The sequence below is a fragment of the Geotrypetes seraphini genome, chromosome 8 (genome assembly GCF_902459505.1).
Source record: "Geotrypetes seraphini chromosome 8, aGeoSer1.1, whole genome shotgun sequence".
In the NCBI taxonomy this organism is placed as follows: Eukaryota; Metazoa; Chordata; class Amphibia; order Gymnophiona; family Dermophiidae; genus Geotrypetes; species Geotrypetes seraphini.
The window spans coordinates 55,188,058-55,206,899 of record NC_047091.1 but is presented as its reverse complement, the minus strand read 5'-3'; the positions used below and the strand labels follow the sequence as shown (position 1 = coordinate 55,206,899).

The following is an 18,842-nucleotide window of genomic DNA, read 5'->3' as shown; positions in this document are numbered from 1 at the left end:
TGGGTAGGAGCCTTTTAGCGTTTCCGTCTCTGCTTTTGTTCAGGCACACTATGGTGGCAAAGAGACAGCAGTCCATTATGGACTTTGCCCACACGAAACCCGTGGCCTGCGAACGCGAGGGCGAGCCGATGGTGTCTACGGAGCCAGCGGCGCTGACTAGCACACCTGCTGCTTCTGACTCACCCCCACCTTCAGATTTGCTGGTGGACCTGAAATTGTGGATGGCTGAGATCAAGGCAGATATTAAAGGGGTCCGTGCTGATCTTTCTACCCTGGCAGCAGACCTTCAAGGTGAGCTAGCGGCGGTGGGACAGCGGATGGCAATTACGGAGGAAAGGCTGGAGGAACATGAGGATCAGCTTGAGGCCCTGGGTGCTCGTGACAAAGAAACTAGACAAACTCTTTTGCAGCTAACTGATAAAATAGAAGATCTGGACAACAGGGGGGAGGCAATGCAACCTCAGGTATCGGGGTGTTCCTGAATCTCCTGACTATAATAATGCTGAGACTGTGGTGGGACATATAATTCTTGCTATACTGCGAGAACAGGATTCGAAGGCTCAGCTTCCCCCGATGCTGCTGGAGCGGGCCCACAGGGTCTTGGGGCAGTCTCACTAATGTGGCCCGAGATATTATTGCCTGCTTCTGCAATTTTAAAGTGAAAGAACAAATTTTGCAATAAGCCCGTACACATGGTCCTATTACTTGGGACTCTTATGATATTGAAGTCTTTCAGGAAGTGGCCTCAATAACTTTGAAGCGGCGTAGAGAGCTCCGCCCTTTGACATTGTTGCTCTGGGATCTGGGCATCTGTTATTATCAAGAGGGTAAACTGCATAGGGTCCGCTCCAAGGACAAAGCTATGGAAAACTTTCCTCAATTTAAGCCTACATCTGATTTAGCTCAGACGGAGACAGGGCAGGATTAACCAACAGGCCCAGTAGGCACGTGCCTAGGGCCCGAAATGGTCAGGGGGGCCCGATGAAGGAGGGCATCAACATTATTTTTCTAAATGGCGATGGGCCCCTCCAGCATCGATCGGCAACGCAGGCCCTCCCCCCCCCCCCCAACCATCAACAGAAAATAAGACAAGCAAGCAATGTGGGTAAGAAAGGCAACGGGAACTGTAATTTTGCAAGCGGTGCTGCTTGCCCAAAGCTTCCCTCTGATGCAGCTTTCTGTTTCTGCCTGTGCACATGGTGGGATGGAGCGGGGCAGGGGGCCCAGTGTACTTGTGTGCCTAGGGGCCCTCGACGAATTAATCCTGCCCTGGATGGAGATGGAACATAAGCATTGCCTCTGCCGGGTCAGACCAGGGGTCCATCGTGCCCTGCAGTCCGCTCCTGCGGCGGCCCCCCAGGTCCATGACCTGTAAGTTCTCTACCACCTAAATTGTTTAAACCTAATCCTGAAGTACCCTATATAGTAACCCTCTATCTATACCCTTTAATCCCTTTCTCCTTCAGGAAGTCATCCAATCCCTTTTTGAAACCAAATATTGTACTCTGTCCTATCACCTCTCCTGGAAGCGCATTCCAGGTGTCCACCACACTGAGTGAAGAAGAACTTCCTAGCATTCGTCTTGAAGCGCAGACCAAGCCACAGATGGCAGACTAAGATGGCAAACGTAGGCTGCAGAGGCACTCATCCCAAGCAACCCTGGATAAGGGCCCTAAGGGGTGACTGAATATTTCCTACTTGGGTGTTCTATTTTAGTCTTGCTGGATTAAGGCCATCTTGGGGATGATGGCCTTAGGGCTCCAGCTTACACCGGGGGCATCAAGCTGTGGTTTGATATCGGGGGTATGTGACCTCCCCATTTTACTTGTTAAAAGGTTCTCTCACGCTGTATGAGCCTTTTGCTGAAGTTGTGTTGATTTGTGATTGCAGAGGCGGGTTTGGGAAAGGGGAGATTTATGCACCGTTGGGGTTGTTTAGCAGGAGATAGGATGATGGGGTCCTTCCTTCTGATGTTAGGGGTTCTCCCTTAGGAAGTGTTTGGTGGTTTTGCTTGTGGAGAGGGTAAGTTGGGGGGGGGGGGTTGGGGACAGTCTACTGGGGTTTCTTATTCTAGATCTATTCTGAGTGTCAATCTTTCTTTTCTTTGGGTCTTTTTCTCTGGCTATATCTGAGAGGATGGGGATGTCTTCAATTTGTTTAAGGTTCTGGGGCAGAGGATAGGTATTCTGATGTGATGACTGGGAAGCAGCAGCTTACTTTGCTGATTTGCAATGCTCGAGGCCTGAACAGTCCTTTTCGTAGATAGTTGTTTAAAGAAGCTATTCGATTGCGGGCCTCGATCTTGCTGATTCAGGAAACGCATTTGCTTCAGAGACAATGAACATTTGGTGCGTCATCCTAAATACCCTTATACTTATTTTGTCTCTAATATTAGGGAAGGGAAAAAAATGAAAGGGGTGGCCATTTTGCTGTTCCATACCCTCTCTTTTGAGGTGAGGAAACAGCGTCAGGATCCAGAGGGGCGTTATTTGCTGCTGCAATTAGCTGTGGGCCCTGACGTTTTCACGATACTTAATGTGTATGCTCCGAATGCCCAGTAGGGACAATTTTTTCAACATTTGGACACTGTTCTTTTACAGCACGCTGAGGGCCTGCTTGTGGTCGGAGGGGATTTTAATCTAACTGTAGACCCCCGCTGGGACAATACTGCGCCATCGGTGGCATATGCGGGGACGGGTCGCGAGAGGCTGGTGTCCTTTATGGCACATTTGGGCCTGGTGGATATCTAGTGCGTGCGCCATCCTGCGATGATGGCCTATGCTCACCATTCTGCCATGCATGCCTCTAGTTCTCGTACAGATCTATGGTTGGGGGATGGTCAGATAGCTAAACAGGTAACGGAGTGTGACATCTGTGTGAGCACCTTGTCAGATCATGACCCGGTAGTTTTATCGCTGCTGGGCGCGGGAGATTCACCTCCTAGACCCCCGTGGAGGTTTTGGACTCTTTGTTGGCAGACCTCGCCCACGTAAAACAGCTCGAAGAGGCACTACAGGAATTCTTGACTTTTTTAATGATTTGCCTGAAATCTCCCCTCACACCCTATGGGAAGGCTGTAAGGCGGTTATGAGGGGTAAAATTATACCGTTGCAGGCCTATCTTGTTAAAACTCGTAAGGCGCAGGAAGAAGTTTTGAGATATCAACTGCGGGTGGCAAGGGATAGGTGTACTAAGGGGGATGATCTTGCCCAGGCCTGTGAGCAGGTGCGAGTGCTGACCCAGGCTTTGCATGACCTGGAGCTGGAGGATATTAGTGATGCCCTTCAGAGAGTCTGACAAACTCATTTTGAGTTTAATAATAAAGCTAGTCACCTGCTGGCTAATAAATTGAAAAAGCAGGTAGCCCACACCGCTATTTTGCAAATATACAATGGTCGGCATCGCCTGCAGACAGCTAAAGGTGATACAAGTGGAGTGTTCCAAGAGTTTTATACCTCTTTATATGGGGCACAGGCTGCAGAATTAGTGGATGCTATGGACGCCTCTTTGGATTTGCTCCAGTTGCCCTGTTTGTCTGCGGGGGAAGCTTCGGGACTGTCAGACCCTATCTTGGTGGAGGAGACGCTACAGTGTATTCAGTCGTTGCCAACGAATCAATGGCTCTTTGATGGAGCCCTTTGGTCTTTTTTGGGGTACCCGACAGGGTTGTGCTCTCTCTCCCCTCTTGTTTGCAATAGCAATAGAGCCATTGGCTTGCAGGGTGCGGCAATGTTTGGATATTAGGGGAATTGAGATTCATAACCAGTAGCATAAAATATTGTTATTTGCAGACAACATTCTGCTAACTTTGCAGGAACCGGAGGAGTCCCTAACCGCGGTATTAAAGTACCTGTAAACTGTGCCGAACTCTATCTTTATGGAGAGGATGCGGTATATAAACTTAAGGTTTAGTTTAGTTTAACTATACTAAATCTGATATTTTGAACCTCACTATGCCACCTGAGCAGGTTGTAGTGCTACAGGCTACCTTTCCTTACCAATGGGCTGCAAGGGCCATTAAATACCTAGGGGGTCTCGTTGACTTCTGACCTGAAAGAGCTTTATCAGGCTTATTTCCCTGCCTTGACTGAGTCTCTCATTGGAGAATTGGACAGGTGGGAGGGTTTAACTTTTAGCTGGCTTGGTCGGATTGCTGCAGTGAAGATGATCCTATTGCCTAAGTTGTTATATCTGTTTTTGGCCTTGCCCATTGCGCTTTCCCGTGCGTTCTTTCGTAGGCTGTATAGGAGGGTATTTCTTTATATTTGGAAAAGGAGGCCTCCTCGAGTCCAACAGTCTATCTTCTTTCAAAGTAAATCTCAGGGAGGCATGGGGTGCAGGCCTTCAAGGGGGGACAGACCTTCAGGGGATGGGTGCCCTGGTATAGAAGTACACGGAGGGAGGAAGGGGGGGAAAGGGGGGGGGGTTAAAAGAGACGTACATATGCCGGACTTTGGGGGGGAAGAAATAATGGGTCTAAAAATAGAGGATGATGGACAATGGGATTTAGGGAGGGAAGGAACAGAAAGGGAGAGAAGTTGGACACAAGGGATGGTGTGGAGGGGGGATAGAGATACTGGATAGGAGGGTAGTTGGGAAAAGAAAGGGAGAGATGGCGGACCCTGGGATGGTGAGGAAGGAGGGAGAGATGCTGGATGAAAGGATAGTTAAGAAAAAGTGGATCTGTGGATGGAGACGATAAAAAGAAAGATGCTAGATCTCTGAGGGAGAGAAGGGAAATGGAAGGGGAGGACAGAGATGGCAGATAGATGGTTAGCACAGAGAAAGAAGAAAGAAAGAGACTCTGGGAAGCAAGTCATCAGAAGACAACCAGAGCCTGGGACCAACAAGATTTGAATAATGACCAGACAACAAAAGGTAGAAAACGAATTTTATTTTCTGTTTTGTGATTACAATATGTCAGATTTGAAACGTGTATCCTGCCAGAGCTGGTGTTAGACCGCAAACGTGAGTCCTTTTTGTTTGTTTATTTTGTTTACACCACAGCACCAGTGTGGTTAGGAGAAGCCAAAGTGGGTGAAGAAGCTATAAAATAAACCCACCAGGGTGTTTGAAAAAAACACCCAATTGGGCAGGAAAATCGAATCGAATTGAAATTTTTTTTCCTGAATCGGGCAGCACTGCTGCATTTCTAAACTTCAACTGTGGGCTTTGTTTATTCAAATGAAACTGAATGCTGCCAAAACCAAATTGCTTTGGATTGGGCCAAAATTAGAAAACCTCCCTTCCTCTGTTACATTAAAAACAGGTATCGCATTACATATAGATTTTTCATCTAGAGTCCTGGGTGTCATCTTGGACTCATCACTTACATTTCATGAACAGATAAATTCCTTGACAAAAAAGTGTTTTTTTATTCTGTTGAGGAAGGTCAGATCACTATTCCATCAAGAACATTTCTCAATCCACTGTGCTTTCTCGGCTAGATTATTGTAACTCAGTTTATCTGGGCATTAAGCAGAGCAGTCTAAAATGACTTCAGTTAATACAGAATACTGCAGTTAAGCTCATTTTTGGGAAATGGAAGTATGATCATGTTTCTCCTTTGTTGAAAAAGCTTCACTGGCTCCCAGTTCGCTTTAGGATTCAGTTTAAATGCGCATGCATAATCTTCAAGCTTCTTTATGGAATATTTAATCCTTTTGTCCCCTTATGTTGGAATACCCTTAGATTTTGCCATTTGAGAAACACACAAAAATATAATGTAACCAGGGTTAAAAATTTAATAGCTACTTGAAAAAAAAACAGGGTTTAAAGAAGTTTTTAAAGGGTTTAATGAAGCAGAGAGGATCTGGAAGGATATATCTATGTTTTTTTTTATTTTTGAGAAGTTTGGTTTGTGTATTGTTTGCATTGGTGCAGTTTTGAGGTTTTCTGTTGCTGATCTCTTGCACAGGTCTGCTGTCTTCATGCAGAGATCAGCATCAGCTTTCTGAACATTCTAACTGTGAGATTTGATAGTTGGGAGGGTGACTTGGTTCTGTGAGGAGGTGTTTTGGCTTGTGTGGCCCTAGTGAAGGTAATTATAGTTGATTTTATTGAATTTTGAATAAGAATTGTAAGTTGTGGTTGAAGTTGGTTTGATTCATAGATTCTGGTAATTTCCAAGGTTGAAATATTTCTTTCTGGCGGATGTGAAGAATTATTTTATCTGTGAGACTATTGGGTGTTAGAAATAGTCTGGGAGATTTCTGTGTAATGTCATGAGGGAATATTGGTGAAGAAAATTTGATAAACTGTTTTTGGAAGTTTAATATCTTCTGTAAAATTTATTGAGACTTTGGGTTTTATTTGTGTTTTGAGATATAAGAAATTTGAGTGATTTTGGAAATAGGAAATTCTGGGGAGGGAAAAAGTATAGGGAACATCAATTATCTATTTTTTTTTCCTAGCTTAGAAAGTATTTTTAAGAAATTTGGGGTTATTAGATTAGGATAGGGTTTTCCCTTATTGGTTTGTTTAAGTCAGATTAGTAGGTTGGTTCCAGCAAGAGAGAATCTGCTAGCAACAGCGCGCCTACATGGTACCCTACATAGCAAGAACATAAAGCCTCAAATACCCAAATCTGAGGAAAAAGAACTTTACAGAAGAGAAGTAGAATCTCTTTGCTTAGATTTGATTTACAGCATTTGTTTATTAAATATTATTTTTAATTTAAATTCTGAATCCTTAGTGCTTCTTTATATTTATTTTATTATATGTTTAATAACTATTTTTATTTCAAGGTTATACCATATTATTATATATTATTATTTTGTTTATGTAATTCACCCCTTCTCCTGGGGAAAGGTATCAATTTAACCCTCGGTGTGCACGACTACAAAACAAATCTTATTTCAAGAGGGATACCTTTTACCTCAGTCTGAGAAGGAGGGGGTTACATAAAATGACATAGTCGGCAGGATAGATTTTTGATTGTGACATCTAACAAGATTTTTGGGGTTCATATTCCTACAAATCTTGAGATCTATAAAAGGACTTGTGAGCAAATTTGAGAAATTAATGTGTTTTTTTATGATGAATTGCATTGTTACATTAAAATGGTAATGAATTGCACTGTGGTTAACTAAAAAATTTTTCTGGGTAACATTAAATCTTCCTGAGAGACAGAGTTTTTTCTGCATTGTAAATGGCAAAATACAGAGATGAAGAGAGCTGGATCTATAGACGGAGACAAGACCAAGAGGAAGAAGAGTTAGAATGGTCAAGATATAGGCAGAAGTTCCGTAATGACAGGAGGAAAAGAGGAGATTATTATGATACTTTGTCTAAGCGGCAAGAGTGGAATCATGAAGAATATTGGCAGCAGAATAGGAGTCAACAATACTCCCCAGAAAGATATGAAAATGTAAGAAGATATTCCTTCCAACAGAACCGGAGTGAAAGAAAATCAGTCTATTGTTACTATTGTGGTCAACCAGGACACCTTATCCGGTTTTGTCATGCTAGGTTAGAAGACCTCAATGTTCAAAAGTCTGCCAGAGATGAAAGCCCGGCTAGGAAGTCATATGCAAGGCCTGAGAGTCCACGGGAATGGAGCCCAAGTCCAGACAGTCGTGCAGGGAGCCCACATCCTGAGAAGTGGTATACTGTTTATGAGGATGGTGTATGTCCGGGACTTTTAAGAATGCCTGCATATTTGGAAGAAAATACTGAAATCTGGAATAAGATATGGCAGGAAAAAATATTTGGCCTGTATAAAAGGAAACTTGATGGTCTGAAAGAACAGTTAGAGTTGGTGGCGCAGAAACTGAAACAGGACACTAATAAGTTAAGAGGTGTTGATGCTGCAACGAAAGATGTTGCAAAAGAAAGTAAATTGGAAAGTCAAGATACAAGTGAACAAGATGGAAATGCAGATCATAAAGATGATGTTGAAATTGAAGAAAATGGAAGTTCTGCTTCAACATTGCTTTCAGATGAAGAAAAAATTGATACAGTGGAATTTGTAGAGAATATGGAAACTGGCCTGGAAGAAAAAGCAGTTGAAGAATCAAAAAATGAGACAAGTGATGATAGGGACTTTCCAACAGCTGATGGAGTAGAGGATGGCGATAATGGTGATGCTACACCAGAAGTTTCTGAACTACTTTCTTCAGAAATACTTGCAACTGAAACCGTTCAAACAAATCCTGAAGAAGGGATTGATAGTACATTTGTGAAAGAATCAAAGGATGAGACAAATTATGTTAAAGAGTTTCTTACAGCTGATGAAGTAAAGAATGATGATAAAAACTTTCTGCTGAAACTGAGCAAACAGCTCCTGAAGAAGTTGCTAGCACATCTGTGGAAGAAGCAAAGGATGACAATAAAATAGTTACAATCCAAGCTGAAGATGTCATTACACTGGGTTTTGATGATGATGACCTCCTTAAATCAGGTGAAAGTGTGAAAGATACACATCCTGAGTTGATTATGAAAAAAAATGAGCAGGATGCTGTGATACAGGAGAGTCTGGAGGAAACCAAGGATCCTGAAAGGTTAGAGAATCATAATGATGGCAAACAGGAGGTGACAGAAGGTTCCATTGAAATAACTCCCTTGATTTTGCCAAGTGAAGTTGAGATGTTGCCAGTCTCTACATTTAAAGAGTGTGAGAAACATACAGTTTGTGCGCAAGAAACAGAGCTAGATGAATACTCTGAGGGAGTATATAAAAAATGCTCTGAGATGGAGAAGGAAAGCCCAAAAGAAGCTAAGGTGTATAAATGGAAGGAAATTGGACTGAATGGAAGCCCAAGAAACAAAGTCTTCTCTGATTGAAAAGAAACAACAAAAGAGAGAAGATGTGTTAAATAAACCCAAACCATTCAAGTCGTATTTGCAGATGATTCCTGTTAAAAGGGTCAAGAAGGAGGTGGTTTCACCTCAAGGAACAATTAAGAGTGAACTTTACCAGATAAATTTATTGCTGGCACTATTGCAATTATTACTTGTTTCTGGAGTAATTAAGAGTGAACATTACCAGATTAAATTATTGCTGCTACTATGGCAATTATTACTTGTCTTTGAGGAATTATCAGGCATCTGGAATGCTGTACATAGTTTTTATGGAGACAGTCCTCGTTCAAATGTTTTCCCACAACTGCTAAGAGATCAAGACAACACAAGTATAAAATGGAGAAAGCTAGAAAAGACAAATGGAATAGATGTCAGTCGAGAAGGTCTAGCAAAGTACTCAAAGAGAATGGTTGTAGAAAAACAAATGAGACTGTATTACAATTACAAGAAGAAAAGGAAGAGTGTGTCATGGATTGAAAGTAACCTGTCTGAACACAGATTTGTAGGCAAGACAAAAGCAGTGAAAGGAAGTCTGCGAAAGAGAAAAAAAAACGCAAGCCCAATAACAAAAGAGATGCATCCAGAAGGAGAGATTTCAATGCGGAAATCCCAACAAGACTCTGATCTCAAAGGACAGATTGGGTGTTATTTAGAGGAAATTTATGTTGAAAATAATCTTCTGATATGATAAATTTTTGAGATGGAAAAAGTATATATATATGATACTATGGTTGGCAATCCAAATGTTTATTGTGGAAAAATGCATGTGTTGGAGAAAGTAATGTGTATATTGAAGAGTGTCTACTGTATATGTATTTCTGCTGTTCCTATTTTGTATCCTTGAAATAATTTAGAAAGGTTTGCTCAAGGGAAGGGGTTAGTTTTGTAAAAATTTTCTTAGTCTTTGACAGAAAATTTTTCTCTTTTGTGGTGAAGGGGGGAAGAAAAAGGAAGGGAGGCCTACTGCTGGACGGGGGAGCAGGAAAGAGGTGCTAGGAGGGAAGAAAAAGGAAGGGAGGCCTACTGCTGGACGGGGGAGCAGGAAAGAGGTGCTAGGGGGGAAGAAAAGGAAGGGAGGCCTACTGCTGGACGGGGGAGCAGGAAAGAGGTGCTGGGGGGAAGAAAAAGGAAGGGAGGCCTACTGCTGGACAGGGGAGCAGGAAAGAGGTGCTGGGGGAAGAAAAAGGAAGGGAGGCCTACTGCTGGACGGGGAAGCAGGAAAGAGGTGCTATGGGGGAAGAAAAAGGAAGGGAGGCCTACTGCTGGACGGGGGAGCAGGAAAGAGGTGCCAGGAGGGAAGAAAAAGGAAGGGAGGCCTACTGCTGGACGGGGGAGCAGGAAAGAGGTGCTAGGAGGGAAGAAAAAGGAAGGGAGGCCTACTGCTGGACAGGGGGAGCAGAAAGAGGTGCTGATGGACAGGGGTAGAGATGGGGGATGAGAAAAAGGAAGGGAGGCCTATTGCTGGACAGGGGGACAGGAAAGAGGTGCTGTGGACAGGGGGGAGATTAATAAAAGGCAGAAGGGTTGCTGCTGGATAAGGGGAGCAGTGAAGGGGTGGTGGTGGACACAGGGAAAAAAGGAAGGGAGAAAGGGTGGACAGCCGAGGAAAAAGAAAAACAGAAAGAAAGACAGAAATACAGAAAGCGGCTAAGGAGAGAGAGAGAGAAAGAAATAAAGACAGACACACACACATATATTCTAGCACCCATTAATGTAACGGGCTATAAGACTAGTAATAATAATAACTTTATTTTGTATACCGCAATACTAGAAGCAGTTCAGAGCGGTTTATTGTGTCTGCTATTTTTTCTTCCATTTGCATCTCGACCAGCTGGACAGTTGTCCAGTAGTCCAGCTGGACTACTCGACCAGCTGGACAGTTTTAGCTCTGAAACAAATCTCCAATACTATCTAATTATCACTAAGGCTAATAGTAGGCAGAGATTTTACAGTGATTACAGTTGGCCTGAGCTTTGCACAAAATTCTGACCTAGACAAAAATGTAAAACTTTTTGAGATGAATTCCCTAGTTTTCCTGAAGCGAAAGACAGACCTGTAGGCTTCTTAAGAAACTCTCAAAACATTTTTATGACAACATTTTATTTCCAGAAAAAGTACAAGAGGAGATCAATGAGGTGATTGGTCAGAACCGTCCTCCAGCTACTGAAGACAGAAAGAAGATGCCGTACACTGATGCCGTGATTCATGAGCTCCAGCGATTCATTGATGTTGCTCCACTGTCTCTTCCACACCTTGTGACAATGGACACCCAGTTACTGGGCTTTAAGATACCAAAGGTACCTTTTGGAGTCAGCTAGGGTTAGAATTCACAGCTTTGACAGCAGTCAGAATGATTTCTTGGTAGTTCACTTAACTATTAGAGGCTGATATCCAAAAAGGATTTATGCAGTTAATATAACATAAATCTTTTTTATATATGTTCAGGAGCACCCAGTGCATAACCTATGGCTGAACATCTTGATAACATCAGCCAAATAGTATGTAGCCAGCTCTCCGCTGATATTCAAAGGAAGATGGCTGGCTGTCACTAGATGAATATATCGTTTGGTAGATTAACAGATGACTGCCAATATTCAGCAGTTCATTGGCTAAAATCAGAGGCCAAATAGACCCACCTAAAAAGCAGGTCTATCTTTGAGCACTAGAACCTAGGCAACCATCTGACAAATATCGGATTAGCTGGATATGTCTTAGTTGGCGAAATCTACACCAGAAATTCAATGCTGTTTGCTGGATATGGTGGTAGCATCGAATTTCTGGTTTCGCTGTGGACCACAGGAGACAACTGGCTATCTCCTGCAGTCTGAATATCTGGCAGAAAATATTTTAAGAGAGCAGGAGAGTCTCCTGCCCGCTTAAACCCTGATCATAAGGCCAGGAGCAGATACTTAGCAGCTGAAACGGTGCAGCTGAAATATGTGGTGTGACCGCTGAGGCTCTGTCTGGTTAATGCAGCAAGGGCAGTTCATGGGTGAAATTGGGGTGAAGCCTCATAATTATGTGGACACTGGTGATATTCAGTGCCAGTGCCTGCATAGCTATACATAGGCCAGGGTTACCAAATTTCACAAACTAAAACCCAGACACGTGGCCCTGCCCCCTGCAACTTCCTGTTCTGCCCCAGCTCCGCCCTGGACATATCCAGGAAAATCCAGACGTCTGGTAACTCTACACAGACAGAATGTCAGGGAGTATATGCACAGGTCGCCTATGTGTGGATTTTCAATGATGCTGTAAATACCGTGGGAGTCACTGATGTGTGGTATGTCAGTGCCACATGTTAGTGATGCCAGCAACTGGAAACACTGCACATTCTTGGCTACAGTAACGCAAATAGCAAGCCCTAAGTCAGGCCCACTATCTCATAAATCATTCAGTGGTGGGATCAATTAATCCCCTTCCCACTACAAAATGCATAACCCCCACCCCTGATCTAATCCCAACCCCAAGTATAATCCTACAAACCTGCCAATCCCTTGCCCAGTGCTACTAAAGATTTCCCTAGTCACTAGTAGAGTTTGGGCAGCAGGAATGATCCAACACCATTTCTATCCCAACAGTGCCCAGATTCAAAATGGCACCAGTAAACTCATAGCAATAGTCTCACAGTATTAACAGTACTAGGGATCATGCTGCCAAATAAGGAACATGATTCCCTTACAAATTACCATACTGGGACAGACCAAAGGTCCATCAAGACCAGTATCCTGTTTCCAATAGCAGACAACAAGTAATAGAACAGATTTTATGTTGCTTATCTTAGGAATAAGCAGTGGACTTCCCCAAGCCATCTCAATAATGACCTATGGACTTCTCTTTTAGGAAATCATCCAAACCTTTTTTAAACCCCGTCAAGCTAACTGATTTCATCACATTCTCTGGCAACAAATTCCAGAGTTTAATTATATATGGTGTAAAGAAATATTTTCTCCGGTTTGTTTTAAATCTACTACTTAGTAGCTTCATCGCATGCCCCCTTAATGCACATTAGTAACTATCCTTTAAAAATAGATAACTTTTTCTCAATGGTCCTACTTAAAGAAGGTTTGGCTGAAAACTGAGCATAAAGCTTATAGTTAGTCCATCTGCTTATCTTTACAAAGAGGCCACCCCACTGAATATTGACCTCTTATACTGTAGTGATGTCGCTTCCTGTTTTTTAGGATACTCGTGTCATTTCTGTGCTGAGCTCAGTTCATTATGACCCAACACAGTATGAGAAGCCAGAAGTTTTCAACCCAGCAAATTTCCTGGATCAGAATGGCTGCTTTAAAAGCAGTGATGCGCTGATGGTATTTTCTGCAGGTAAAATGTCATTTTGTGTTTGCATGTAAACCCTCTTAACATCCCTCAGTCTTCATATTCCATTTCAAAGAAGAGTACAACAAAATGCACATAAAAACGCAATATACAATATATCATCATATTTACGACATGTCCTTCCATAACAATCCACAGAATGGTAACAAAAAATCTGTTCAAATTGCAAATAAAAACCCGCAACAAAAGTAATTCCAACATTAGAGTGTATTGGTTTTGGAGCTGTCATAATTTTTAAAAGCCCTTATGAAAAAATGGTACAGTTTAATGTGGAAAATCAACAATTAGATTTAAATTTTGTGTAATATGTTATTTACCTACCTGGGATCTCTAGGAAATTATGTAAAAATACACAAATTACTGAAATATGTTTAAGTGCTTTGATAAGTGTTTCTGTGTTTGCATTGCATATTAATGCTTTTGTGCCTCAATTATCAATATAAATACTTATTTACCCATATTGATATTAACACATTAGTTTCATGTATTCATTCACAGGTTTTGAACATATAGTTTGTCACAGTGATAATCTAATATTTAAAATGCCCAAAAGAAAACCAAGACTGCAAAATTGGACTTATTTACATAATCTGGTAGGATCAGGCAGAAAAGTACCTGTAGCTGAATTACCAACTGTCAGGGATCTCATTAGAAATGGATTGTATTTGAGAGACATCAGTGATCAAGACAGACTAAATAACAGCACTGATGAACAGTCAATGACCTAATGACTGGATGACTTGCTCAGTGGTACCAAGCAAATCCATAATTCGGAGGTCCTGTTATAAACAGCATGTTAGGATTAAAGCAAAGTTGAAATCCAGGTGGAAACAAGTCAGCAAAGTGTCTGTGGGCAGAGCAAAACTGGAGGAGAAAGATTTATAGAGAAGCTCAACACACTGATGGACATACTTTTCTGCAAGTGTGAAGCTGTACTGATGTGGGATACAATGCCGTCTGTATCAGTGGAACACACATACTTTGTGACTGCAGCAGAGGGAAGATCCCTGTCATTGAGTTAGCCTTTATAAAAGGTCAAAGAGAGAAAGTTGGGAGTGTTGGGCCTCATCAGATTGGACCAGTCGACTTCCCTGAGACTAGAAGGCATGAATAGGGTTACCAGATGTCCGTGAAAGCCCAGACATGTCCTCTTTATAGACGGACGGACTTTTGAAAACCCAGCATTTGTCTGGGTTTTGGAAAGCCCCAATGAACTCCGGTCGCATATATAGGGCCTCTGAACATGCATGGATGATGTCACACACATCGGCGCATGCTCCAGGCCCTCCAGACAGGAGCTTGTCGCAGAACAGAGGAGGCTTACTGGGGGTGGGGCGGAACTAGGCAGAACTGGGCAGGGCTAGAGATGGAACCAGGCAGCGCTGGGGCAGAACAGGGCGATATGTTAACCTTAGGCATGAACTACAGAAGGAAAAGCAGGCAAAAAAGGAAAGAAGATGAAAAAAGTGGAGAATGAGTGAAACAAGAACAGCAAAAGAGAAAGCGATAATGGAGAGATCTGTGCTTGAAGTGGAACAGGGAAATTTGGATGATATGGCGGAAGAAACAATGGAGGAAGCTCCAGCTGCTGTAGAGAAAGCTAGGAAGAGGCCAAAATATAATACTGAGGATATAACCAACATAGCCCTACTGGTCTGAGAGAAACAGCAGAGATTACTACTGCTGCCTGGGTTAATCACTCTCTTAAGAACATAATAGCCTTACTGGGTCAGACCAATGGTCCATCAAACCCAGTAGTCCATTCTCACGGTGGCCAGTCCAGGTCCCTAGTACCTGGGCAAAACCCAAGGAGTAGCAACATTCCATGCTACCAATCCAGGGCAAGCAGTGGCTTCCCCTATGTCAAATAACAGACTATGGACTTTTCCTCCAGGAAATGGTCCAACCCTGTTTTAAAACCAGCTACGCTATCCGTTCTTACCACAACCTCTGACAACGCGTTCCATAGCTTAACTATTCTGAGTGAATAAATATCTCCTCCAATTGGTTTTAAAAGTATTTCCCTGTAAGTTCATTGAGTGTCCCCCTAGTCTTTGTAATTTTTGACTCCATTCAGGATTTTGTAGACCTCAATCATATCTCCCCTCAGCCGTCTCTTTTCCAAGCTGAAGAGCCCTAACCATTTTAGTCTTTCCTCATACGAGAGGAGTTCCATCCCTTTTATCATCTCGGTCGCTCTTCTTTAAACCTTTTCTAGCGCCGCTATATCTTTCTTGAGCTAAGGAGACCAGAATTGAACGCAATACTCTAGATGTGGTCACACCATGGAGCGACATAGGGGCATTATAACATTCTTAGTCTTGTTAATCATCCCTTTTTTTAATAATTGCTAGCATCCTGTTTGCTTTTTTGGCCCCCGCCACACACTACCTTTATAGAGACCACTTCAATACATTTTTCGGTCCAAGGTCCTCTGAGGCAGTTTGAAGAGAAACGCATCAGAACGCGGTACCTGCTGTGAAGTTAAGTGCAAGATTTATTTTTTTTTAAGTTTGAAATATTATTTGCACATAATGCATGATTGAGCCACTGAAATATGTGTGATGACTGAGAGATAAGAGAGGCACTTTGGGGTCCTTTTACTAAGGCGCGCTAGCCCTTTGAGCGCACACTAAATATTAGTGAAACGCTAACGTGTCCATAGACTATAATGGACCCCTTTGTGTTGGGTTTGACCCTTCAATGGTCTCTTGTTTATAACTCTGAACACATTTAATCCTAATTGCTATATTCAATGTTGGAATTACTTTTGCTGTCAGTTTTTATGTGCTATTTGGACAAGTCATTTTCCTGTCAGCATTTTCGAGTTTTAATTTTCCCAGTTGTTTTTGGGTAACAAAACTTCTGTTGCCACTTTTCCAAGCTTCTTGCTCTTCTCCCCTTTCCCCTGCAGGAAAACGTATTTGTCCTGGAGAAGTTTTGGCTCGGATGGAAATGTTCTTGTACTTTACCACCCTCCTGCAGAACTTCACTTTTAAATCTCTCGACAGCAGGGAGAACATCGACCTTACTCCTACAGGGGGGAGGTTTTTAAACATGCCACAAACGTTCCAGTGCTGTGCAATACCTCGTTAAGGCCCTCTTTTACTAAACTACGGTAGAGGTTTCTACTGCGGCCAATCCTAGGGTCGCTCACAGCCTTAGCCACTAGTTACATAAAGCTCTGTTTTTCTTAAAATTTCCAGTGGGTCCCAGTGCAGAATTTGGCCTTGTTGCAAGGAGTTGAACAACATTGCAGGTTTTATCCTATCTCAAGAAGATACTGAATGCTTGAGTGTTTGGAATGCAATTGGTAGATGACTACACCAAAGTGTACGTGTTTAGCTATTCGCGAAGCATGTGAAATTTCTGTTGTTTTCCACAATAAAGTGCAAATATTGAAGGTTCATTTACTATAACACTGCTCCATTAAGCAAAAATAATAGCAGATTATAAAAAAGGAGTTTAATGTAATCAGTGGCTAAGGCTTCGAGTGACCCAAGGATGGGCTTCAAAAAATTATTTTCTAATAATAATAATAATAAGTTTATATACCGCAATACCGTTAAGTTCTATGCGGTTTACAGAAGATTAGTGGAGTACAAGTTGAGTTAACTTAAGGGATGTGGGAACAATGGGGAGAAAGGGCACTAATCAAGCACAATCAAATTCATGGGGACAAACTTCAATTTGCACAGTTTTTCCAACAAGAATGAACTTTGTTTTAGTGATGAGGACTTCCTAAGCCTCCTTGGAATAAGAGGTGTTTTGGGGGTTTGTTTGGAGTTTTTTGCAAAATCACAGCTGCTTTAAGTAAAACCAGAATTTGTCTTCTGCACCCTTGCCTAACCATGTTTTTCTAGTCATGTACTATCTTAGCTATGCCTGTAATACTATATTTACTGTGCTATGTTTTGCTGAACTATGCTCACCATACCATCTTTTGACATATTATATTTGTGCCATCTTTGTCAGATAATATTTGTCATGCTAGGTCTGGAAATGTGGCACAGTGGTTAGAACTACAGGCTGTAGATTCCAACCCACACTGCTCTTTGTGACCCTGGGCAGTGAGATTATGGCACAGTGGTTAAAGCTACAGCCTCAGCACCCTGAGGTTGTGGGTTCAAACCCATGCTGCTCCTTGTGATCCTGGGCAAGTCATTTAATCCCCTCATTGACCCAGGTACGTTAGATAGATTGTGAGCCTGACGGGACAGAGAGGGAAAACTGCTTGAGTACCTGAATAAATGCATGTAAACCATTCTGAGCTCCCCTGGGAGAACGGTATAGAAAATTGAATAAATAAATAAAAAACCATTGCCCCAAGTACATTAGCAGATTGTGAGCCCACCAGCACAGACAGGGAAAAATGCTTCAGTATCTGAATAAATTCATGTAAACTGTTCTGAGCTTCCCTGGGAGAATGGTATAGAAAATTGAATGAATGAATAAATAAATAAATAGTAAAAGGAGCCCTAAATAAATTAATAATCCTCAAACAACATGCAGCGATATGAAGAGGTACTAAAAAGTTCTCAGCCCAACCAACTTTCTAAATTCTGAGTGTTATGTTTCCACTGTAGCTGAAAAGAGTGTTATTTTATTTTGCAAAGTGACAATTTGCAGAATCGTAATGCTATGTGAAGTTTCTGGAATCCTGTGGATTACAGGACCATAGGCAACATAGATTCACTAGAGGTAGGTCTTATTAGACAAATCTGATCAATTTCTTGGGGTGACCAGAGAATTGGATAGAGGGAGTGCGCTAGATGTGGTGTATTTAGATTTTAGCAAAGCCTTTGAGTCTTCCACACATACATCTAATAAATAAACAGAGTGCCCTCGGGATGGGTCCCAAAGTGACGGGATGGGTCAAGAACTGGTTGAGTGGAAGCTGACAGAGGATATTGGCCAATGGAGATTGCTCTGAGGAAAGGGATGTTATCAGTGGTGTGCAACAGGAAAATATGGCTTATGATCAAAACTTAAACTCATCTAAAAACCCACCCAAGTTGGCACTCGAATGACCTAAAAGACAGGTTGTCCAAGTGCTGATAATCAAACAGAATTTTTGGACGTGTCATGGGACTTTTTAGGCCTCCGCTGTGCCCCAGAGCTAAAAGGGGCATATCTGGAGGAGTGGTTAGGACGGGATGTGGTCTGACATAGGCCTAGATGATATGAAAACAGGTATAAGTGCCAAAAAGGTATCCAAAGTGACCAGATAATCAATGCAGAGACAAACTAAAGACACACACAGACACACTCCCCCAGTGTCACACACCCACAAAGATCAGAATAAAAACATACATACTTGTCTCCAGAACATCAGCATCTGGTATAGGAAAGCTTAGAAAGCTTAGTAGAACAATGACATTAGGACCTCGGACTTCCAACTAACAAAGTTTGTCTGTCCCTGCTCTGTCCCCATACCTACCCCATAGTTAACTACGGGAACCCGTTCTCGTGTCATTCTCTACTATACACATAAAGAAGCCTAAAAATGAAAAAAAAAAAAATAATAGTTAAAGTGGGTTGAGGGTCCCACCAGAATACAGGGTCCCACCAAAAGAGGCGAGGTTTTTTTTAATTTTTACTTTTTGCTAAATCACAGCTGCTTTATGTAAAACCAGAATTTATCTGGAGTGAAGGAACAGCTCATCACTTGGAGATGCAGACTGAAAATTTGGGAAGCT

General features: G+C 42.3%; 1 protein-coding gene across 1 annotated transcript in view; it reads left to right on the top strand.

The window, feature by feature from the left end:
• The window catches only part of LOC117364878 (cytochrome P450 2F2-like), a 142,022-nt gene extending 124,753 nt beyond the window's left edge, over nucleotides 1-17,269 (top strand). Inside the window, exons 8-10 of the mRNA XM_033954603.1 lie at nucleotides 10,912-11,099; nucleotides 12,987-13,128; nucleotides 16,058-17,269. Coding sequence (XP_033810494.1) covers nucleotides 10,912-11,099; nucleotides 12,987-13,128; nucleotides 16,058-16,239 — 512 coding nt within the window. The 3' untranslated portion in view covers nucleotides 16,240-17,269. The remainder of the gene's footprint in view (nucleotides 1-10,911; nucleotides 11,100-12,986; nucleotides 13,129-16,057) is intronic.
• The last annotated feature ends 1,573 nt before the right edge of the window (nucleotides 17,270-18,842 follow it).